The 24543-nt window shown below is 39.8% G+C and overlaps 1 protein-coding gene across 5 annotated transcripts in view; it reads left to right on the top strand.

Annotated features, from left to right (window-relative positions):
* AGAP1 (ArfGAP with GTPase domain, ankyrin repeat and PH domain 1) overlaps window positions 1-24543 on the top strand; it is a 661893-nt gene that overhangs the window by 362110 nt on the left and 275240 nt on the right. For all 5 annotated transcript variants that reach the window (XM_054043263.1, XM_054043261.1, XM_054043262.1 and 2 more), the window contains one exon: window positions 809-901. In XM_054043263.1, coding sequence (XP_053899238.1) covers window positions 809-901 — 93 coding nt within the window. The remainder of the gene's footprint in view (window positions 1-808; window positions 902-24543) is intronic.

The raw sequence follows: 24543 nt of genomic DNA, 5'->3' as shown, positions 1-24543 counted from the left end.
ATCATTGTGCTTGAGCATCTCATACTGTAAAGAACAAGGATCTAGAGTACTTCTTCAATTTCAGTGTGTTTACTTAATGGCCAGACAAAATTACACTGCAAATCCCCAGCCCCTAAAACAATTCCTGAATAGGTGGAGCTCATATTTCATTTACAGAACATAATAATAAAGCAATTTACAGACTTTTTTTAAACTCCTCTCTCTCTCTCTCTCTCTCTCTCTCTCTCTCTCTCTCTCTCCCCCCACATTCCAGATTTTGCTTCTCAGTGCTCTTATGCTTTGCCAAAACAGAATGGATTTTTCCAGCATCGGCCGCTAGGTTGACTTTGACGTTACTATTTTCTAACCATTCAAAAGAAATAGGGGAAAAAATGAAACTTGATATAATCAAGGGTGCATCATAAAATCACACAGTCGAGTAGTTAATAGCATTTTGAACCATTCCGACATTTATGTAGTAGGGTTTCTTAGTAGGAAGCTAGAACCCTCTTTCTTCCTTGAAGCTATTAGAGGCGGTTTCTGAAATGTGTTCTCCTGGTAGGCATTATTTTCCTATCTGACCTCTTGATTTCCAGTAATGGAAATATGAGCACTTCAAAACTTAACAACTTTTCAAATGTGGGTGGAGGAGGAAAGTATTGGGAAGATACCTTAGGGGGAAAATCAACAAGATGATGTGATTGTTGCACCATTTTAAGATCTTTCTTTTATTTCAAAATACACATTCAAAACAATGGTTTCAACAGGGCATCCCCTCTGTGTCAACTGAAATGTTTAACAGAGTGTGAACTTTCATTTTGCTCTGCAGTCTCGGAAAGGGAGTGATCCAGACAAAGAGAAGAAAGTCCTGGAGAGCAGAACAGATAGCATTGGAAGTGGCCGTGCAATCCCAATTAAACAGGTATGCTGCTTTTTTGCTTTCCTATAGTTAGAGACACACCTCGGGTCTTAAACACCATGATGCTGGGCCTGTGTGCCAAGATTTGTTTGATGTGCTCTGGTGATGAATGTGGAAGTCACTCACTTGACATCAATTAGGAGAGGTTCCTGTGTGTATTAAAATAGGATCATTAGAATAAGAAGAGGGAAAATGTGACAACAGGCCTAATGAAGTGCAGTCTGCCTGCCTGCATATGGAGCATGTTTCTAGGCTGAGCTGGCTTCAAAGCCTGCCTTTGTAGAGAATGCTTTGATTGGGCCGTTTGCTGCCAGTCGACAGGGGTAAATCAGATCGCTGTACAAGAGCCCCTTGTGATAGCAGAAATAGCCTGATGTGGCCCTAATTTGCTGTTGCAGACGGACATCTGAACACTGTTTCAGGCTGGTTTGTAACAACGAGGCAATTAGTTGTGATAATCATAGCCGGTGTGTCAGCTGTGTGCTCTTGTTTGTAATTTGCTAATGAAGGAATTGTAACTTTGATTAGGTTCAGTTTCATTTAGAACTTATTATATAAAAGAACATTTACAGCTGTAATCTGTGGCCTTAATTAAACTTCCTCATTACACAACAGGACTTGAATTCAAGGATTTGTTTTGGCCTGTTTTTACTAGCCTAGATGCACTTTCATTAGCCCAGAAACTGGATGCTAAATTGGTACTGTGTGCTCCGCTTCATAAGGGAAAGCTAATATTGGAATCTGCAGTGCAGAATGGAATAATTGACTTGTTCAGTATAATGTAATCTGAAAGCATGCAGCTGCGAGTGCTGACCATTTTGAGAATGTGTGGGATAGTTTACAAACAGGGTTGTTAGCACTAGTTGCAAGTTCTTTTCAAGTGTGGGTTGCCATTATGTTAGTAGAAAAGGTGCCAAGTGAAAGACAAGAAGAGATTCTTCCCTTCCTTCGCAGCTGCCAGAAATTCTTCTTTTGTTGCTTTCTATAGGTCAGTTTTCCCCTTCCCTGCTTGGGCATGGACTCCTGTCCTCCCTGCATCATCTTACTGACAAGCCTACGTTCTCCCGTTTTGCTTTTGAGCTCTATTTGTAGGTGGCATTTTCTTTTCTAAAAAGCAGTTTAAAATGTTTTTGTGGTACTTCAGGTAGTGAAATTGTGTGCTATTATCACTATAGATTTTTAGTAGACAAAAGTAATCAAGCACGTTGCTATTGTGTGATTCCAGCACACACACACTCTACATTTGGCACTGCAAGTAGAGGAGGAAATTCCAGAACTGGAGGGGGAATGGGGTGTGTGAGAGAGCTTTTTTTTTACCAATTCCCCACCCGAAAAACATTTCTAGCACTTGTCATGGTATTAGCTGTGGTAGGCTCAGTAATATTTCTGGGTAGATACAGAGTTTTTTTTAAATTTCAGCACTATATAGTGAAATGGGGCTGCTACTCTTAATGCAAGAGCAGAAAGGGGGGAACTGAGGAATATTGTTGATGCACATTTATTCAAAATTGCAGGTGCCATTCTTTTTAGAGCTCAGTTACACTGAGAGGGTCAGAAGAATCTGAGCTCAAATGGACTCTTCAGAGGATATCTTAGGGTAATGCATATACAAAGCAAAAACATCTCTTGCAGGGATGTACTAAAATATCCACTGCATACAACTTTTTCGCAGAACTCTTACCTCTTGGTTTGAAGACTCCAGTGGCTGATAATTATCCCACTGGGTGTTGAGAGGGGTGTCGCTCCCCCCCCCCCCCCCCCAGTCTTTGGGGAATGGATTTTCATTTATTAACCCTATTCATCATATATTTAAGTGTAAGCAACCAATTATCCAGTGGGTCATTAGTCAAAAGACTTTTCCTGTTCACCCTAGGATTGGGGGAGCAAGGCAAAGTAAGATTGCACTGCTCTATCACAGCACTCAACATCAATGAGTTTCAGCTCCGCAAACTCTCAGTAGGAGATTGAATTTGCAGAGGATTTGGCATGTGGCTTTTTTCCATTTTTTAGATAGTAATCTGCACTTAAGATCAGTAGGCCCATCAGAGGTTGCTATGGCCTGGTCTACGCCTAAAACGTAAATTGCCCGAGCTATATTGCTCAGGGCTGTGAAAAATGTCATGCACTGTGCGACACAGGTCAACCTAACCTCGACTGTAGATGTAGCTATGTCGATGGAAGAATTCTTCCATCAGTCTAGCTACCGCCTCTTGAGGGGGTGGATTTACTACAGTAATGGAAAAACCCCTTCCGTCACTGTAGTAAGTGTCTATTGTACAGTGGTGTAGCTACGATGCTGCAACTGTGCTGCTGTAGTACTTGTAGTGTAGACATAGCCTGAGTTACATAAATTAGGAAGCATTGGGGAAAAAATTGGTACTTTAGCCAAACAAGGGCACTTCATCAGTGTATGTATGAAAGCAGCTCACTTACCTATGCTATCCAGTGGAGATTGACATTTACAGACTAGTGAGTGTTGGCACCTTTGGCACCACTGACCCTCACCTTGTGCAGGCATTAGTTGAATACTAAGTCCTTGTGTAGGTCTTTACTATAATTCTTTAGTTTTATCTAAAAAAGATAGCTAAGGGAATCTGAACCCTCTATTCCTTCTCTATTTTTGAATAGATTGTCAATTGACTGGCAGATTTTAATCTGTTTTTTTTTTTTTCGTTTTCCATAGGGATTGTCTGACAACTTCCTTTCTTCAGTTATTTTCCTTCATAAGATGTAAATAATCTTTGAGTCTACTACTTAGTTTTTCATATTGGAAACATTAAGTATTGGAAACATTAGACATACAAACTGAGAATTTTTCAACAACCATTAAAATAAAGAGAGATTAGTTTGAGGCTGTCAGTTTATTAAAAATGTAACACAATTTATTTAAAGCTAATTTGCTCCATATGCTTCGTTTTCAAAGCTTGTGTCAGTCATAAGTTGGAAAATATTATTCAGTGCTTGAAACCCTGAAGGTGGTGAATGATCTTGCTATTAAGTCCTCTCTAAGTCTTCTTAAAGTTATTCAGGTAACTACTTCCACATATTCATCCCCCCTCCCATACACTGAATACGGAAAAGATACCTGAATATGGGATGTCTGTCACACTTGACTAATTGTTTAGAGTGTCGTTTTTCATCAGCACTGAATCCTTGATTACAGCTGCATCTAGGTAAATTGCTAACATGGTTATATTGTTCTGAGCCTTTACAGATTGCAGGCACTTGGAGGTAGCTCAGAAGCGGTGTTCGAAAATCTTGCCTGAGAAGTTTCACTCTTAAGTTTATTTTCTGGTTTCGCTGTTGTGAAAGAGACAGGTAGAGACAACAAAGAGGGTTCTTAGATGTAAGAACTTGAGTAATACTTTGTGTTTACATTTACATGCAGTGGTTTAAAAAAAAAAAACACCCAATATAGCATTCGTTTATTTAAATGAAAAGGAAATGGTTGGGAGGTAGAAAGAGAAATCCATTTTACTTCAGAAATGCAGTACAGATTGCAATATTCATAACCTCTCTGTTGCAAGAATATCATCTTGTATTAAAAAAAAATTCTATTTCATCCCCATATTTTCCTGTATTTATCCTCCTATTAGCCCAATTGTAGACCTTGCAACACTGCCTCATACTAGAGGTTATTGTCCATCAGTGACTCCAGCTATGCTAAAGGTCCTGTGACTGCAGGACCATTCCTTAAACTGCTCTTGTGAGTAATGGCTTTGCCAGTTTTACGTGTGCACATGCAGTCTTCCATTATGCCATTGGGCCTTCTTTAAAAGCCTGTAGTCGTTATGCTTTTTTTCAGATCTGTTGTTAATGCTATTTTTTGACACTGTGTAGGTTCTTATATGGCAATCATCACTGTAATAATGTGCAGATGTTCTAGCAAGGCAGTGCTTTAGGAGCAAGGTAGAAAATAGCCTTTTCTCCAGGAGTTTAATCTCGTCATCACTGTCGAGAATGGAGAGAATTTCATGGTGGTGTTTGTGCAGTAGTACTTGCTTGCAAATAAAAAAAAACAACTTTGCTATAGAATTATGGTTGAAATTATGTTACAGTGGATTCTGACTCCCCTGTCTCCTCAACCCCCAGCAAAAGACTGCATTCTACACCATGTAAAAAAAGTTCAAATGTTGAAGGAAAGGGTTAATGGATCCACCTTGTTCCCCCAGATGGTCCTTCATCACATCTGAATTATATAGTTACCCAGCCTTGGTGTTCTGCGCCTAAAATCTAGGACGGAAATATGCAAATTTCTAGGAAATTAGAAATGGATCCCATGAGTAAGAAATAGGATTTTATCCTCTCTGGTTTTAGAGGGCAACGTTAAGGTTGAGTGGGCAGTGTTAATCAGGTGTGTGAATCAGTGAGTGAAGGATTCCGTGTCAGGGAGGAACTGACAGGATCTGTTCATGTTCAGATGTTCTAACCTTTTTAAGGTCTAGATTTTTTTTTTCTAGAAAATGTAATCTCGTTTTGGATGTTAGACTGCAGGAAAACCCACCCTCAACCTTGATTCTTCTCTAAGCCCAGGTCTACACCGGGAACGCTCTGCTGGTGTAGCTATGCTCATATGCTGTATAGGTAAAACACTCCAACGGGGGACAGTAAATACCAGCAAAACTGTGCTTTTGCTGCCAAAGCTTATTCCACCACTTCGCTAGCAAAACAAACTGGTATCACTGCATGTATACAAAGCTTTTTGCCGGCACAGCAGTGTCAGTCAGATACATCCCTGACCTACATAGGGTCTGGAGGCTGCCCGGCAAACCGTGAAGCCGGTAGCGCTCGGGCTTCGGGCAGCCCCCAGGCCTCTGGACCCTGCGCCCCCAGAGCCCGGGAGGGGAAGTGCCCGGCCGGTGGCTCAGGGTCTAGAAGCACGGGGGCTGCCTGAAGCCGATAGCACTCGGGCAGCTCGGCTCCTAAACAGAGCCGAAGAGTCAGAGGAGGAGCACAGCAGCCGCGGGAGGGGAAGTGCCCGGACGGCGGTATTTTTCCTGGACATGTTCGGCTTTTTGGCAATTCCCCCCGGACGGGGGTTTGAGTACCAAAAAGCCGGACATGTCTGGGAAAAACCGGACGTATGGTAACCCTGCTCTAGTATGAAATATAGCATGTGAAATTTCAGGAAGGTCAGTTTCTTTTCAGGAATTTAGGGGAGCTGAAAATCAGGTTTAAGACGGAAGCTAGCTTTAAACTTAACTGGAGAGTAGCATTAGCCCTGTTAGCTTGCCTGAATAGCTGTGTGTTCCATGATTTTCCATTAAAAACAAAGAAACAAACAAACAAAATTATGATAAAAGAATAAGATTGCACAGTTAATACCTCAAAAATTAAAAAAAAGATGCACATAAATTTCACTCTTCCCCTCAGTGTGTGTGCATTATGATACAGGCTTTAATTACATGAACACATACTATTTCTCAGATACAAGAATAGATTCTTCCTGCAACCTTAGATATACATGTGTAGCATCTTGTAATACTGTATTCCAAGCTGTATGCTAGTGAAGCAGAGGTCAGGGACATTATTTCTATAAAAGCCAAAAAAATTTCAGCCAAAAAGTTGAAATTTCTGAAAGATTATGAACAACTAAGAAATAGGAGCTTAAAATGGAAAGACTTAAGTAACTTCACTATAGCTTTTACTGGCTTTGCTGTTGTAATAAGGTTAAGATAAATGGTTAATGCAAGATGAAATAGGAAAAATAACCCAGTTTACTCTCTGTGGAAAAACATTTATGAGAATTAAGCTTTGTTTCCTGCAGAGAGAGTGAATTTTCTAAAAACTCTGATCAGTCAAGCCATTTTTTTTTATTTTTATCTTTTTTTCAGATTCATATGCTCCCTACTAAGCTTCTCTAGTTGGAGTGTTTTGGGAAGGTTTGTTTTGTTTATTTTTGTGGTCTTGCTAAACCTCCATTAGTTGGACATATTCAAATAAAAAAAAAATCACAACAAGAAAAATAAAGCAAGAAGCTCAGCTCAGCGGTGAGTGGGCTTGTCATGTATTAATTTTTCATTGCTGTGGAGAATTGTACATACATAATCACTTGATTGCAGTGGGAGTTAGCGAGCTCCTATGGTGTCATTTGCATAAATCTTGTTAAGTCAATGGCAGTTAATGAAGTACAAATGAGCCTGGAGAAGGTGACATGCAAATCGTGGGTGGCAGATGGGAGGTCTGTTTTTGGGATGGCAGCTGTGTGCTCTTTCTTTTTTCTTTTTTTTCCCTCCCCTCGCTAGATTTGAGTGTAAATAAATACGTAAGAGCTGGCCTGGCTTTCTGGTTTCATAGATTCTTATGTTTAGCATTTGCACTTAATCACAGATGCTCATATTCTTGTATAACGGAACTATATAACCTTGACTCTGCTTTTACCCAAAATGGGAAGGCTTTGTTGGAAATACCTTTTGACATGACACTTGAGCCGTTGGGTCACACTTGCCAATATTTTTGCCCCAAAATTAAGGTTTAAAAAAATTCCTGATGCATTTCCTAGAATAACAAATGCCAAATTTTGTTTCAATGTAAAGATTTCTGGTGACACTAAAAATGACACCAGTCACATTTATGGGAAAGCTGTTTTGAGGTAGTGAAGGAAGGATAGCAATATCTACGCTGTCCCAAGATTGAAAGATGACCTGTGAAGGTGAGGTACCAGAATCCAGTAATTTTTATCAATCTGTAGAGCCATATTAGGGGAGACTGTTGGTTCTTCACCATCTAAAACCTAAGTATTATAACGCTTTTAGGCAATGTACTGAATAACCCTCTTCTGCTAGAAATTTGGGACAATCAACACATATTGGAAAGATTATTGGAATTTGGTACTTTGCCAGCGTAGCTCCTCTCATTTTAAGAAAACATAACAAAACAATATGCGCTTTAAATATTTAATGTCTATGCCAAGATCAATGGATCTTTGTTAGTGAGTGATATGAAGTAACTGCATTGGTTAAACATTCACATCTGTTAAAGACTAATCCATATTTTTGGAAGCGTGCATTATCGTCTCTGAAATAGTGGGTCTCAACAAATTTGAACTTGTAATTTCTGAATCTGATTTCAGTCAGGAAAAATATACCATTAGAGTTCGTGGAAAATTCTGTCATCGTGTGTGTCGTCTCCCCCCGCCCCCAACAGAAAATGCTGTTTCAACAAACGAAACTTTTCTTGGAAAAATTTTACTTGGACTGAACTTTTCGTTTGGTTAAACAAATAACTTTTAAAAAAAAGTTTCAAAATTATGTTTTATGTTTATGAATGTTTATGAAAACATTCTTTAACTTGCTTTTTTCTCACGGGCAAAAGCAGGAGGAAGACAAAGTATTTTATGTTGTTTCTTTCCTCACCCTCCAAAAAAGTTGTGAAACTCTTTTTTGTCAAAAAACTCCAAATGAATACCACCATTGAATTTTCTTCATTTCTTGTGAAATACTTTCACAAAATATTCTCTCTTCAACCAGCGCTATATGGAATACTTGCGTATTTGGGATGTTCATTCTAGGAACAGGCATTGGGTTGTCTGTCTGTTTTGAATCTATGACCTAGACACATGAAAACAGAGAAGTAAAATAAAAATGACTAGTGATTAGGGAAAAACAGCTCTGATTTTAAAATGCAGACAAAGTCAAAATAAGTTTTTTGTTTTAGTTGTTTGCCTGCTTTTTAAGTTACAAATTTCAGATATTTTCTATGCTGCTCTTACAGGAAGACTCTATGGAGAACTAGTGGGACTGCTTTGCTGCTCCATGACTCATTCCTTCCTACTCTTTGTGTGTCTTCAAAAAGAACAGGAGTACTTGTGGCACCTTAGAGACAGACTAACACGGCTGCTACTCTGAAATCTGTCATTATGCAAGGCACTGCATTTAGCCGTATGGAGTGGAAATCCATCAACCTCATGAAAAAACTTGTACACATACAGACAGACATCATCTTCCTTTCCAAATATTTTTGTTAGTCTCTAAGGTGCCACAAGTACTCCTGTTCTTTTTGCGGATACAGACTAACACGGCTGCTACTCTGAAACCTGTCTTTGTGTGTCTTGTTTGTTTAGATTGTAAATTTTTCATGGCAAGAATTGTCTCTGATATATGTTTGCACGGTGCCTATCACAGAGGTGCCCAGAACTCAGAGTTTTGGGGCACTGCTGTAATAAATTACAAACTGAAATGGAACAGTTTATATGGAAAGAAATTTGTATACAGTCTGTTTAAAACTTTGCTTTCTGTTTTCTGAGACAAGTAGAGAAAGACTGTTAAAAATTCAGACAGCCCAGCTCCTTCAGTTGTGGTCAGAGCCCACATTCCATTTCTGCAGAGTGTCCATCAGTTAAAATGAGAGAGAAGGCTTGATATTACTGTTATTTCTAAAGGAGAGGGGGGAAATAGGGGAAAAAGTACCTTTTAAAAATTTGTACAAGGTGGAAACAAACAACTGTTCAGGCTTTAGTATATCACAAAGAAGACAAAAGCATAAACACAATTCTTTTTTCCCTTTGCTTAAATGTGAAGGAAACATGTGAGAGCTGATCCCTGCAACCTGCTGTAGCCTGCTGACCTCAGCTGGCTGGTGCCCTGGAGGAACATGAGGTGGTGCATTGTGTGGTGCTTATTAAATAAAGAAAACAATAATAGATGTTTTGAGAAGGATCCACATAAAGATCAATACCATACACTGGTGATTGGCCTGCTCTTTGGCAGGGTGCTCCTCTTCTGAGGAAACCACAGTAGAGACCAATCTGAAGACAGCTGCTATAAAGGGGATGGGTGGACTGAAACAGGGGAAGGGAAATCTGTCGCTTTTTTGTTTCACTGGCTGGCAGTGACCAGCCAGTTGTTTAACATTAAAAAACAATTTCTTACGATTTTCTGTATAGATCCATACATGTTTTCAGTTCCTCCTTTTTTTCTATCTTCTGATAAAATACAGTGCAGTGTAGGCCAAAAAGAGGTCCTTTCCAGTAAAGGACACACAGCAGGGTTTTTAATTCTTTATCACTAAGGTTACGGAGGTCATGGAATCCATGATTTTTCATGACCTTTGCAACTTCAGCCCTGGACAGCAGGGCTCGGGCTGTCAGCCCTATGTGGCAGAGCTTCAGGCTTCCATGATTTATTGTTTATTGCCCACGTCCTGTCCATGACTTTTACTAAAAATACCTGTGACTAAATCTTAGCCTACTTATCACTGAACATATTCCTAAATATATTTTTTATGATGTGCTAACCATCTGGAGATTATATTTAAAAGGGGATTCAATAATTTAGGTCTTCAAGGAATTTTCCTGTGTTAGTACAAAAGCTGTCGCCTTTTGGTCAGGATTTTGTTGGCTTTACTGTGAGCTCAGAATGAAAAGAAACGCATATAACCATTCCCAGAAAAACGCCTGAATTTACCGCATTAGCTAGAATTTGTTCTCATCTAGGCCATGAAATCTTTGTTTGTGCCTGACTCATGCAGTTCTTTTTGTATCGTCTTCATGAATTTCCAGCCTTTAAACTGCGAGGTTGTCCAATCTAGTGGCATTGCATTCTACGGTCTTGCTCCAAGCGGTGGGACCATATCATACCCATCCTTTGGCACCTTCACTGCTTTTCTATATTCACCTTTGTATCTGACTCGACTCAAAACTGCCTTTTTGAATTTTCACAGCTTTTAAAGGACTTCCCCTTTTCTTCTGACCTCATGTCTACCTACTCTCCTGCAACTCACAGCTTCTCTCTCTCTCTCTCTCCCTCTCTCCAGCATCCTACAATTATGGGTCACTCTTAGTCATCTGCTGCCTTATCTGCAGTGGTTTTTCCTCATCCTAGCTAATTTTCCTTTTTCTTTTTAGCCTATGTTTGATTTTTGCTGGTGAGTTTTCTGTGCGATACTTTATGGCACTATATACTAACTAAATGTCTAGTGCTGAATAATAAACTAATTTGTTTAATCTGACCCTTCCACTGAACCAAGTAGTATCACTGTTGTATCATCTGAAATAAATTTTCCTGTATAAAGTATTTAGGCCTCTGTAGACAACTGTTTCAACATTTCAACAAGGTTCAATGGAAATATCTTTGAAATAGGTTTTGAAAAGAGAACTGGAGCTACACATTGTCAGTCAAACTGATTTCATTAGTTCTCTTCACTAGCAAAGGAGCACTGTAGTGCTTCAGGCAATTGTCAGACCTGAAACCCACTATCACCATAAATAACAAATGTTTTTATAGCAGGTTTCATGGATGTAAGTGCTTATATCAAACCTATGGAAAAAGAAACCAAACAGGCGACTATCTTAGCAGTAACTGTTGCGGTTTAATTCATTCAGTTTGACAAGGTGAAGGAGTTGGTATTGTAGGAGTGAAACTGGTTCACGATGCAACCAGAAAGAGTAAGCACGTTAAAGGGTTTGTTGTGGTGGATGTCAAGCCCAAAGTTTAACCCACTATTTTCCCTATTATTTATGTAATATAAAATCAAACTAACAAAATATAACTTGACTTCTTAATGCCAAAAACTTATTTTAGTTGCCCCAAAACAAGGGCTGTAACATAACTAAAATCTAACCGATTTGCTGAGTGACCTATCTCCCCAATCTCAAATGCATGTACCTTCGCACAATTTCTCTGTTCCTCTGAGCAAGCAATGTATGAAATATGTACAGGGATCATGTTCTGAAGTTCTTAGGGCTACATTGTTCACCTTAACCCACAACATTTCTGTCTTGTTGCTCTTGCTTACTCTTGCCTAGCTACAGTATATTTGAAATCCATTTTTCGAGGAATATAGTCAGCTCATTTGCCTCTACTTCCTCTGGCAGAGGAAGTGTAAATCTTAAGTATTTGCCTCCTTTCTGAGTCTCCACATTTTGTATTTTTCATTACTTTGCTTTTTATTAAGGCTGACAGTGTAGTGGAAATGTGTGTTTCCTTCTTGCTTATCGGTAAATGGGTCCCTTTGCTTATGACTTTTGCCCCCTACCTTTGAAGCAGTACTCAGCTTTGAGCTGTCATCAAAACTGCTGTTGCAGAAAGTATACCTTTTTATGGCTGCTGTTGATCTCATTCAGGACATCTTTCAAGGTTGAGGTTTTGTCCTTCTGTTTGCACCAGAGACATTGCTTCTAACACCTAAAGAAGAGGGCAACTGAGGCCTTCTTATTGGTTGCTTTAGTTAAATAATTCTAGGTTAGGTTTTTCCATCCTTCAGGCATACTTTCTGTGTGTGCTATTGTTAGGTCATATTTGTATATCATGGGGAGTCATTTGTGAACTGTTTAAAATCTCCAAAATTTGAAAACAAAAGCCAACAGATATGGTATGTCTACAGAACTCTCAATGTCCCCATGATCTAATATAGAATTTTATACCTTTCTCAATGCATTTCTACAATGGGGAAGAATTCTTTGTGGAACAATGTCCTCAACTAAGAAAAGAAAAAGGTATCAACAATTACATCTCAAGAAAATGAGGTCTCAGAATGAGGAATCTTCTTCTTTACACCACTCAGACGTCAAGGAAAATATTGCCTAAATGAATGGCTGTCACAGAGATTTAGATGCCAGATTTGAAAAATTAGAGCACAAAGTTGAAAATTATCAGCAGTTTTCAAAAGATACCATAAAACAAAATATTTGAACCAATATCAGAAGGCAAAAGAAAGTAGAGTTAAGTATAATGCCTTTGAAATGAAATCTCTAACTGAAAAATTTCAAGCCCTTTAAATGTTAATTCAGCATTAGAATTTCAATATTGTATGTGGCTATCTCTCATCCCTGTCTGATCAGCTGGGCACACGATACAACTCAGCGTTTTTGTGGGTTTTTTTGTTGTCATCAGATTGACTCTAATTTTTGTCATTTAATTAGTCCAGGAATGAGTGTGTCCTTGCAGATCTCATTATAATACTATGTACTTTGAAAGTGATTGTGTAAGGCATTATTTCTATACACACACTCTTTTGTATATTACTGCTGTTAATTCAAGTAAAACAGACTTCACCAGGTATTGGTAGGCAGATAAAATACTGAGATTTATTTGCAGACACCAGCATTAAAGATGGACTATCCACAATAACTGAGAGGTCGCAAAGAAATTACTAAAAGATTTAAGAAGAGCGCTGTGTAGCATGAAATCTTGTTTCTGTCACCAACAGAAGTTGGTTCAGTAAAATATATTACTTCTCCCACCTTGTCTCTGTAATGTCCGAATTTAATAATCCTAGGTTGAATTATAAAAGATAACTGTTTCTATCAAACTGTAAAACCAGCTTTTCTCTTATCCCTAACTCTGTCTTTGAAAAGTGAAGAAGCTACAACAATCAAACCATCAGTTGACTAGCTATGCACTCCCTGGAAGGGACACCGGAGACTTCAGTCTAAACATTCAGATCTTTAGTCATCTCATTGGACAAGCCTGGGCCTTTGCTTTCACTGTAAGCAAAGGATCCACTCAGATTCCCTTAACTGAGACTTCTTCCCTTCCAGGAAAAAAGTAATGGAATCTGTGTCCTGCTAGCTTCCTTGGCAACTGGTGTGCCCTAGCATGATGATCTGTGGGACTGGCTCACAAACTTTCACATGATAGAGCCAGTATAACAGTACCAAGGATGTGAGTCCATCAGTAAAAATGCTAAAATATAAAGAGAAAAAGCAATGGCATCAAAGAGTAAACAGATAGTAATTACAAGCAGATTTCACAACTGAGCCTGAAGAGAGAGAACAACTCTAGGATTACTAGGTAGTAATCCTAAGAAGAGTAGTGTCTAGGAAGAACAAATCCATGTTGCCATCTTGTATTCATCAACTGTAGGGAAGACAAACTCCCAATTTTCAGACTGGGGTTTAAGGCTTCGGGGGGAGGACAGAATCCCAAGGTTTTCTACTTTACTTACAAGATGGGTGAAGTGAGACCGACAGGGCTACAACAACACTGCATAGGCTTTCTCTGGTGCGCCTCACTAATTATGTGACTCGTTGACAAGTATTAATGAATATGTCCTTTCAACTGCCTAGAGAGGTAGGGAGGTGTTAATACTCCCATTTTATAGAGGGGTACCAAGGAGCAGAGAGATTAAGGCCCAGGCTACACTTTAAAATGTTACATTTCACACACCCCCCCCCCCCCCCGAGAAATGTAGTTAAACTGACCTGTGGACACAGCAAGGTGAATGGACAAATTCTTCTGTCAATCAAGTTACCTCTTCTTGAAAGGGTGGATTAACTAAAGCAATGGAAAAACCCCTTCCATTGCTGTAGCTGTGCCCTTGTAGGGTCTCTAGTGTAGACATAGCCTTAGTGACTTGCCTGAAGCCACCCAGGAAGCCTGAAGCAGAGCAGATAATAGAACCCTAATCTTTGGAGTCCCAGTCTGATCTATAAGGATCTTCTTCCTTCTCTTTCTAAATAACCTATCTGGGCACTGACTGCAGATAATAAGATGAAGTTAGCGGGTGTCTTTATAGTTCTAAATGACATTAGCTTGTAACTGTTTGCTAATATTGATATTACATGCATTTTACTGAACACTTTTTGCAACATGGCTGAATTTTACATGGAAGCAGAAAATTTCCTCTTTGTGTCATGCGTACCTCTGAACTGACTTGAGAATACATATAACATAATACATATAACTCCTTCCTTGATGTGTAAAAACGGTTATAACCAAGAGTACTTGATTTGGAATATGTTAAACTGTCAGTTAATTTTCTTTAAACAGATTTTACTAATTCTTTTTAGATTAGCCTGTTTTATATAATTGTGCAGGCAGATGATTTTGAATGCCAGGGTGTTATTTTCCCAGAGCCCTTTCATTTATTTTTAATTTACAACACAGGCTAGCAAAACTTTCTCTCCCACTCATCTCGTGCTGCAGAATCCCATGCCACTTTCTAAACTGAGCTCTGCTTCAAGAAATGTAACTGCTGTGGATGTCGATTGGTGTCACACTTCTAGTATGCATATTTTTTGAGCCTTGAATACCATACTAAAGTTGTCATCGCTTCCTTTGTTTCCCACTGTCCATATTACTTATTTCTACTGCACTTCTCCTGTTCTCCTTTCTGCTGCAAATTCCTCTCCCACTACTAAGAGCCTTGATCCCTACACATAATTAAACTAAGAATGCACTTGTTTTTCTTGGCCCCATCAACAGAAATTATTCATATAAAAAAAACTAACCTCTGCCACTGCTGCTTCCAAGTTGACTACCACTCTTCCACACTGACTTTGACCACTTCACAACTGGTGTGGTCAGTGAGAATTTCAGCAGTGTCTGTTGCACCTGACGGAAACTATCTGATAAACCCAAAAGGAAGGAACCAGTCAAGCTGGACACATTGCCCTAGCAAGCGAGGGAGTTGAGCCAACATTTTTCATGAAAGCATCTAAGAAATTGTTCTTTGCTCAGAATTCATATCTGTAGTGAATAGCTCTTTCCAAAACTCAATCATAATGTGGCTAACAAAGAGATAGTGTTTCTAGTTGTGTATCTCTGATTTGAGGTGTGGCGTCTTGATTAGCACTTTGATCTAATCTTTCTTCCTTCCCAGCATACAATGATGCATACCAAAATATGCTTGTAGAAATACAAATACCCTTCATACCCAAATATTCTTAATGCTGAAATCTTCTATGTATTTCTTCTGTAATTGTTTATAATCATAGCACCCGCAATTTGCTATGTTTTTAATTAGTTGATTACTCGTTATAAAATGTTCCATACTCACTGTGGTTCTGTAAATTGTTAACTGGTAGCTACCAGTATAATTAAATATTTCGGAGCACTTGGCTACAGTTCCATTGAACTGTGAAGAAATAATATTATATAGCCAATCAAAAAGAGATACTTGTAAACTCATTTAAAGCGTCAGTGTGTGTTAGGACTATCATGCTGATGCTTATTGCAAGAGAAATTAAAGATACAGTTTTGTGCTAAGAGGCAATACGGAAATTAGTTCCTGAATTAGTTGTTAATTGATTTGGTAATTCCCTCGGGTCTGCATGCTCTTTTTTCCCCCTTTTTTGTTGTTGCATTCAGTTAACAGTGACTATTCCCAGAACACTCAAAATATTTTTTCCAATTAGATCAACTGTGCCCTTACATCAGAGGAGTGACTGTAGCTATGTGTAACTGCTTAGAATAATGCTAAATTGGAAGGTGAAGGCTATTTTGTGTGTGTTCTTAACAGTGTTTTCACATTTTGTATCAAGAAATCCAGTACTCCTAAGTATTTGCACTGATATCCCATGCAGAAATGTATTCCAGATCTTGGTTTTAATGGAATTTTTCCTCATGTTCAACAGGAAGCTTCCTTTGTTAGTTCTTTATGATTCTAAATAGTGGAACAAATACTATGAACTTGATATATATATATATATATGTGTGTGTAGATAGCTCTGTTGTTTGTTCTCCAGTTTAGAAGAAATAACCCAGCAAAACTGCCAAATATGGAAAAAGTAAATGTTTCTGTGAGATACACAATTGTAAGACTATGGGATCTTTTGTTCTGGTTGTCATCTTAGATTGCATGCAAAGGGCTGCATTCAACCATCAAGGTTCTGATCTGCTACTTTTAAGTCTTTCCCGTTCTCCTGTCGTTGAACATTTTGCGGTGAACTGGAATTGTGAATGGGCAGAGTCCATCTCAACGGAGCACACAGGCCAGTGTTAGTTCCAAATTTGCCCTTTTTCTGGGATTGGGGTTTAGCTTTGTTACTCAAAGAATAACCCAGCATAAAGCCTCAAACTGTCTTACGAAAGAGAGTCATTGCGGCCTTACTCTGGGAGACCTACCTCAGCACCTACAGGGGAACTGAGTTGGCACCAATTTCTCCAACTTGTTTTCTCAGGATAAGGGAGCTGCACTCCTCTTATACAGAAGTTGAGGATCCATATGCATTAGATGTGTTTAGAAATTGAGGGATACCCCGTAGGTAAGGTTTGTGGCCTCCATAAGGCCTCTTCAAAACAACACTGTTTCACACTTCTTGACTCAGACTGCTGCTTTAAAGGCAGACTTTATCATCATTGAAGGGTACTTAATCATCACAACTGACATGTGTTGGACCAATCCTGAACTTGCCAGGGACCTATGTCCCCCCTGAGGTATGTGCTGTTAGCACTCCAGAATTGGTGGTTGATTATCCCCACTGGCATACCTTCATTGCCCCAGTCCACAATTTCCACTCAGTATAGATTTGTTAAAACCTGCCAATCCTGTTAATATTTCAGTCAGTGCTAACATTTACACTGTAAGTATCTCTGATGGTGGACATCAGTGTGGATGTATATTTGCCCTCAGTAGATAATGTTTTAATATATCACTTCTCCTGTATCCCCTGTCTCCTGCTACCTAGAGAGAAGCTTAAACTCAACAGCCCTTTTCTAGATAGCTCTGTAAGGGTCTCTGAAGACCTAAGTTCATGGCAAAACTATTTCATTCTAATCCAAGGAAAAGATAGTTTAGCTGAAGAAACTGTTTGGATAGCTAGAACAGCTAAACAGGAATACACATTCAATCCAGGGGGAACAATCCAGAACCTGGAAACACTTTTGTAAATGCTGATTTACTGGTAGACTTCTACCAACACCTACCTGAAAACACTTGCGTTCCTGCTAATAGCTATGTTTAAGAGGCCCTAGAAAAGGTGTTTCCTATCTCTCATACTGCAGACTGCCCTTATTTCTATTGCTAAAAGCCAGCAAGGGTCTAGACTAATGTGCCTATTACTGCCCATTGCCGTCAATCAGTACTGACTATAAGATACTGACAAAATATTTTCTCCAAACTATTATTCACTACAATCAAATTTGATTAATTAAACATAGATATGGGGCTAATACAGGGGTGGGCAAACTATGAGCCAGGGGCCGCATCCGGCCTTTCAGACATTTTAATCCTGCCCTTGAGCTCCAGCTGGGGAGTGGGGTCCAGGGTCAGGAGCTTGCCCCACTCTGCGCATGCTGGGGTTCCGTGTGGCTCCCGGAAGCAGCAACATGTCCCCCCTCCGACTCCGATGCATAGGGGCAGCCAGGGGATTCTTCACACTGCTTCTGCAGCTCCCGTTCGCCAACAACTGGGGCCAACAATGGGAGCTGCAGGGGCGCAGCGCCTGCGGACAGGGCAGCACGCAGAGCCGCTGGGTCACGCCTCTGCATAGGAGCTGGAGGGAGGACATTCTGCTACTTCCAGGAGCTGCTTGAGGTAAGCGCAACCCAGAGCTTGCACCCCTCACCCCCTTCTGTGCCCCAACCCCCTACCCCAGCCCTGATCCCCCTCCTGCCCACTGAACCCCTCGGTGCCAGCCCGGAGCACCCTCCTGCACCTCCAGCCCCTCATCCCCAGAACCCGCACCCCAGCCGAAGCCCTCACTCCCTCCCAACCCCCAATTTTGTGAGCATTCATGGCCTGACATACTATTTCCTTACCCAGATGTGGCCCTAGTAAGTTGCAGCAATCAGCAAACACCTAATGTACATTTTTCAGACTCCAGATGGTGGCCTCTATGATGCTTATGTGTGGAATGTAGTAGTAGTTTAAGTCATAATGTAATCTGTGAGGGTCCTGCATTGTGTTTTGAGATTTCTCCTTGGAGGTGACTTGCTGATAAGTTAACTGTTCATTTCTTGGGTTTTCTGTTTGTGTCGGTGAAGGTATGTATAAGCTAGCAACTTCAGCTGTCTTTAAAAAGTAGCTTCTTGTTTAATGAGTTTTGTTAGTTTTGAACTGTTTTAGTGTGTAGGCTTCCTTTAGAAAATGTTATTCCACTTGTCAATAGGATACAATGTTGGAAAATGCACTGAAGGATAGCATCATATTGTTTAAGGGGAAAATGAAGAAAAAACCACTGAGAATCTGACTGTGTGAGGGAAAACCCTGAATGAGTCTGTTTTCTTAGTATCTGTCAAACATTTTAAAATTCAGGTAAATGTCATAAGAATTCACATAGCCTTATAATCAACAGAAAAACTGAGCTTTTTTCCTCTTCCCAAATTTAACAATTTACATTTTTCTTTCTCTTTAAAGCAGGTAGGAAAAAATCACTGAATTGCAACTGGTAGCTAATGATTCTTGGTTGGCAAAGCAAGTGTGAGAATAGCTCTCATGCATCACTAGATTTCCAGGGGAAATAATCAGGGCTCTGCTTGGGAGTAGAATATTGATGAGATCAGGCAATGCATCCAGAGTCAGGGGAGAGACATGGGAAGTATGGCGACTAGATGTGGGGAGATTAAGGAGAGTATGAGGAGGCTGCTGTCAGGGTCTACATGCATACCTAGAAACGGGGGGTTAACATTGGTGATATTAAAAATAATCACTGATCACTGGTTAATAAAACAGTTGCTGCTCCTCAGGGTTGGTTAACTTGCTTTCCAAGACTGCATAAGGTCTCTTAAAACAAGGGGAAAACAAGCAGATAACTCAGCCTCTGGGGTATTGAGGATTTGGGCTACTGCAGTCTGGCTTTCTCTCCAGCTCTCAGGGAGATTTCAGCAGAGGCTGCCTGTTGTCCCCTCCCTCCACTCCTGGTGCTACCAGACTGGCTTCCTGAAAACTGTTTATCCCCTTGATGAGGCACCATCCCTACCTTGAATCTGCAGTAAAAGAAGGAAACAGTCTCTCCAATGAGAGCAGACACTTGGGAGACCTTCACCTGCTTAGGAATGATCTAATTCTTCATCATTCCAACACAGGACAAAGTCAACACACCCCATCAATGGGGGCAGAGGATGCAATGGAAAAAGAAGTGAGATTGTTTTGGAAAAGAAGAGGAGGGAGTGATTAAAAACAATGAAGACCACAAGAAAGGAAGCTATAATATGACACAAAAATTCTGATTTTTCAGTGGTAAAGTGTTGTAACAAATCATGGTGGCATCTCAAAGTGTGACATACAGACATTGACAGGCATGAGGTCAATAAGGTGGTCCTCATGGCACCTCAAGGCTGAGATCTGATCTTCCAGCCAAAAGTCGGTGACTAATACAGCCATAAGAGGGTATTTCCTGAATTGTTTTCTCCATGTTGCACCTAGAAAATGCTTACAAGGGGTATTCTTTTTATTTCAGCCATCTGTGTGTACCCAGATCATTAAAAAGAGCCATAGAATCACTCAGTAGCTTATTGAGTGTGTGAGATTTATAAATGGTGATTGGTAACACAACTCTACAGCCAAAATGCTTCTGAAATAAATGTAGTCAAACTTTACTAATTCTGGGTCACTGAGAACGAAAATGATGCTTAAAATGGTTGATTGGCTCTAGTTTTCAAGATATGCTATTGGGTCAGTATATACGACCCTTGACTTGGGAATGGCGGAGGATAAGTGAGTTATAAAGGGAAGGGATCTCAATTTAAACCAGAAATGACTAAAATACATCTTTGACTGGATCTATGAATAAATCTATGACTGGGTTTGGACAGTACTTGCTTTTTAGGCAAAACAATGAATGATGCAATCTGAAGCTGGTATTGCATCATACATGATATGAATTGCATCATGTTATTCCTAGAAGTCATGGATGATGCAATCATAACGAACCTTACATCACTTTGCTGAACAAATTGCCCTATATCAGCTCTAGAAATCATACAGTGCCTTGCTCTTATTTGTCAGTGTTTGATTTTGCAAAGGGACACATTTCTGTTTAGCCAAAGTGAGCAGAGATGCCTTGTACTTGTGTGAACAGTGCAGATAACTTCTGCTATGTTTGTGGTGAAGTGACTTTTGCATCACAAAAGTGCAGTATAACCACTATGGTTAAGAGAGCCTATCACCTTTATTTTGGCTGCAAAATTGGAGATCAGGACAAGAGGTGGGCCCCACACATATGCTGCAACACTTGTGCAACAAATCTTCGCCAGTGGTTGAACAGGAAAAGGAAATCTGCGCCTTTTGCAGTGCCAATGATTTGGAGAGAGCCAAGAGATCATACCAGCAATTGTTACTTCTGCATGGTGCCTCCAGTTGGGAAAGGTGTGTCAAAGAAGAAAAAGTGGACTGTGCATTATCCAAACATTCCATCAGCTATACGCCCAGTACCCCACGGAGAAGGACTGCCGGTTCCAGATGCACCAGAATCCTTCTCACTTGAGTCAGATGAGGAAGAGGATGAAAACTTCTGGTCCTGAACCATCAATGTCACAGGACCCACATTTTTCTCCCATCCTCCTCCTCTGAACCACATCTCATAACACAAGGTGAACTGAATGACCTTGTCAGGGATTTGAAACTACCCAAGAGTAAGGCAGAGCTGTTGGACTCCAGACTACAGCAGTGGAATCTCCTGGCAGGTGATGTTAGGGTTTCCATGTTCCGTGACCGTCAAAAGGATCTTGTCCCATTCTTCTTCATGGAAGTTGATCTTGTAGACTGCAACAACATCGATGGTGTGATGGCAGCCCTCAACATTGTTCACGATCCAGATGAGTGGAGACTGTTCATTGATTCATCGAAGACGAGTCTTAAAGCTGTTTTACTGCATAATGGCAATGTTTTGCCATCAATTCCAGTTGGTCATGTAGTCCATATGAAGGAAACCTATGACAACATGAAACAACTTTTGAGGTGCATAAACTATGACCAACATCAGCGGCAGCTTTGTGGCGATTTGAAGGTTGTTGCTCTCTTGCTTGGTCTGCAGACTGGATACACAAAGTACTGCTGTTTTCTCTGCGAATGGGATAGTCGTGCAAGAGATTCCCATGACATCAAGAAAGATTGGCCACTCCGACAGTCATTGGCGCCTGGGAGGAAAAGTGTTCAGCATCCACCTCTTGTTGAATCAAGGAAGATTTTGTTACCACCCTTACACATCAAGCTGGGTCTGATGAAGAACTTTGTCAAGACCATTGACAAAACACAAGCAGCTTTCAAGTACCTCCGTGGAAAATTTCCAAGGTTAAGTGAAGCTAAGATAAAGGAAGGTGTCTTTGTTGGTCCTCAGATTCGTGAACTTCTTCGAGATGATGCATTTGACCATGCACTGCGTGGCAAGGAAGAGACGGCATGGAAAGCCTTCCAGTTAGTGGCAATAAATTTTCTCGGAAACAAGAAGGCAGACAACTACAGGTTGTTGGTGGAAAACCTCCTCAAGGCATACAAAAGCCTTGGTTGCAACATGTCACTAAAGATACATTTTTTGCACTCTCAACTAGATTTTTTTCCACCGAACTGCGGAGCAGTGAGCGACGAGCACGGCGAGCGATTTCACCAGGACATTGCAACAATGGAGAAACGCTATCAGGGCAAATGGAGCCCATCAGTGCTTGCAGACTATTGCTGGACAGTGACAAGAGATGCTCCATTTAATGACTACAAGAGACAAGCCAAGAAGCGCCGAGTAGACACTGAATAGGACTAAACTATGTACAGAATAGTATTTTGCCTTTTGTTTCATAATCAATTTTATTTATATAACCCTTTTGCTGATTTTTAAAGTGTTACATAAACAGGACAGGTGAAATATTATCATGTAAAGCAACCATAAACACATGAAAAGACCTAGGTTTACAATTTATGATTAAAACTCTACTATCTACACAATATAAATAGACATAAAATGTAAAAACTTAAGTATCTTAGAAACAGTAGCCAATCAGTTGTTTTAATTGTCAGATTTGAATTCAGCACATCAAAATACATAATAAATAGCACATTTTATCTCTGAAGCAGACGACTTCTCAAAAATTGTAGACCAGTGTAATAATTGATGAGATCTGTAGAGGCTTCATAGTGGTGTGCCCTTTTTAAGAGAATTGTTATAAAGGATGTAGTACAGCAAACTCCTCAGGATTGAGATTGTCTGTTTTAAAGTTGTGTATTGGCTCAGTACGTGGAAGTTCATTCAAACAATCAGTATAAGATACACTATGGTGTCCTGCAAAAGTTCCATGGTTTCAGGGGACACCTTTTGAGAGGGATAATATAATGTATAATACATTAAAATTCTGGGAGCCAGAATCTTTTCATCGTGTGGTATAGGTGGAGAATTAGAATGGAGATCAGTGACATATATAAGATTAAGTAGAATGGTGATGACTGTTAGCAAGTCAAATTGCCTGATAGAGTTTGGTTGACACAATGATTATTAATGTGTTGTAAAGATGTTTTGGGGATTCGCCATATTTGTATGGTTGCCAACAAAATGTTGACAGTTGCATTGTGGTTAATAAATTCATTTAGATTTATAAGCATTGTTTACAGAACCTGTTCGCCTGCTGAAACTCTAACAGCATCTGTTCCTTCGTACTAATTAACTGCTAATTACGAATGAGCTTTGTGTGTTTGTCAGTATAACTGGCTCATGCATTTTGTAAGGAACATTAACAAATTGATTTACATAGTGGTAAAGCAATCAAAAGAGTAAACTGAACAGCAAGCATTTAAAGCCCTTTAGCCTGATTTTTGAATGAAGCAAACTTTTGACATTACAAATATTTCCATAAATGTTCTGCTACCTTTAATTCTATGGCAATAATAGATAATCAAAATCGGTGTTTGAGGGCGCACCATACTATAAAATTGGAGAGAAAAATGTGTGGGGAGAGGAGTGTACAGGGTGCAAGTAACAATGGCATATTAAAAGAAGCTAAAGGAGGGGGAAGAAGTGCTAGTCACCTTGGAAAAAACATTCACACAGTATATACTGTGCTGAATGACTCCCTTGTAGCAGGTCTTCTAAAACAATAGCTGTGTGAGAGTTAAAATCTCTTCCGCTGAAATATTGTTCTTTATGGTACGAAAGTAAAGGTTTTGGCCTGTTCTTACTCTATACAAAGAATTGGCATTCATTTAAAACCTCTCATCCTTATTCTCCAAAAACTTCCAACTACACTAATTAGCACTACGTGTATAAAACTGCCTGAGCAGATGCGCCAGATGTTGACACTTAAAATAAGTCTTCGGAGTTTAAAGGGAAGAATCCAGCAATGCAGTTTTTGAAAGTAATTTTAAGGTTATTTTACACAAGTTACTTTGTTAGAGATGAAGCTGTAAATACTGACCATTCTACTTAGGACAGCTGAAGATGAAGGCTCCAGCATTCTAACAATATATGTATTATTTGAATAACAAGATCATAGATAATAAGACAGAAACTATCATAATGCCACTACATAAATCCATGGTACACCCACAGCTTGAATACTGCATGCAGTTCTGGTCACCCTAACTAAAAAACATATGTTAGAAATGGAAAGGGCACACACAGGGCAACAGAAATGATATGAGGTATGGAACAGCTTCCGTATAAGGACAGATTTAAAAGACCGGGACTGTTGAGTTTAGAAAAGAGATGACTAAGGGGGGCGTTATGACAGAGTTCTGTAAAATCAGGTATGATATGGGAGAAGTATTATTTACCGCTTCACATAGCACAAGAATTAGGGGTTACCCAATAAAATTAATTGGCAGCAGGTTTAAAAGAAACAAAAGGAAATTCTTCATACAATGCATAGTCAACCTATGGAATTTGTTGCCAGGGGATATTGTGAAGGCCAAAAGTATACCCTGGTTCAAAACAGAAATTGAATACATTCATGGAGGATGGCTTTTAGACAAGATGGTCACGGATGCAACCCCATGCTCTTGGTGTCCCTAAACCACTGACTGCTAAAAGTTCAGAATGGATGATAAGGAATGGATCACTCAGT

Source organism: Malaclemys terrapin, chromosome 11, assembly GCF_027887155.1.
Source record: "Malaclemys terrapin pileata isolate rMalTer1 chromosome 11, rMalTer1.hap1, whole genome shotgun sequence".
Lineage (NCBI taxonomy): Eukaryota > Metazoa > Chordata > Testudines > Emydidae > Malaclemys > Malaclemys terrapin.
Note: the sequence above shows the minus strand (reverse complement) of the source record. Positions and strands in the feature narration are given on the sequence as shown.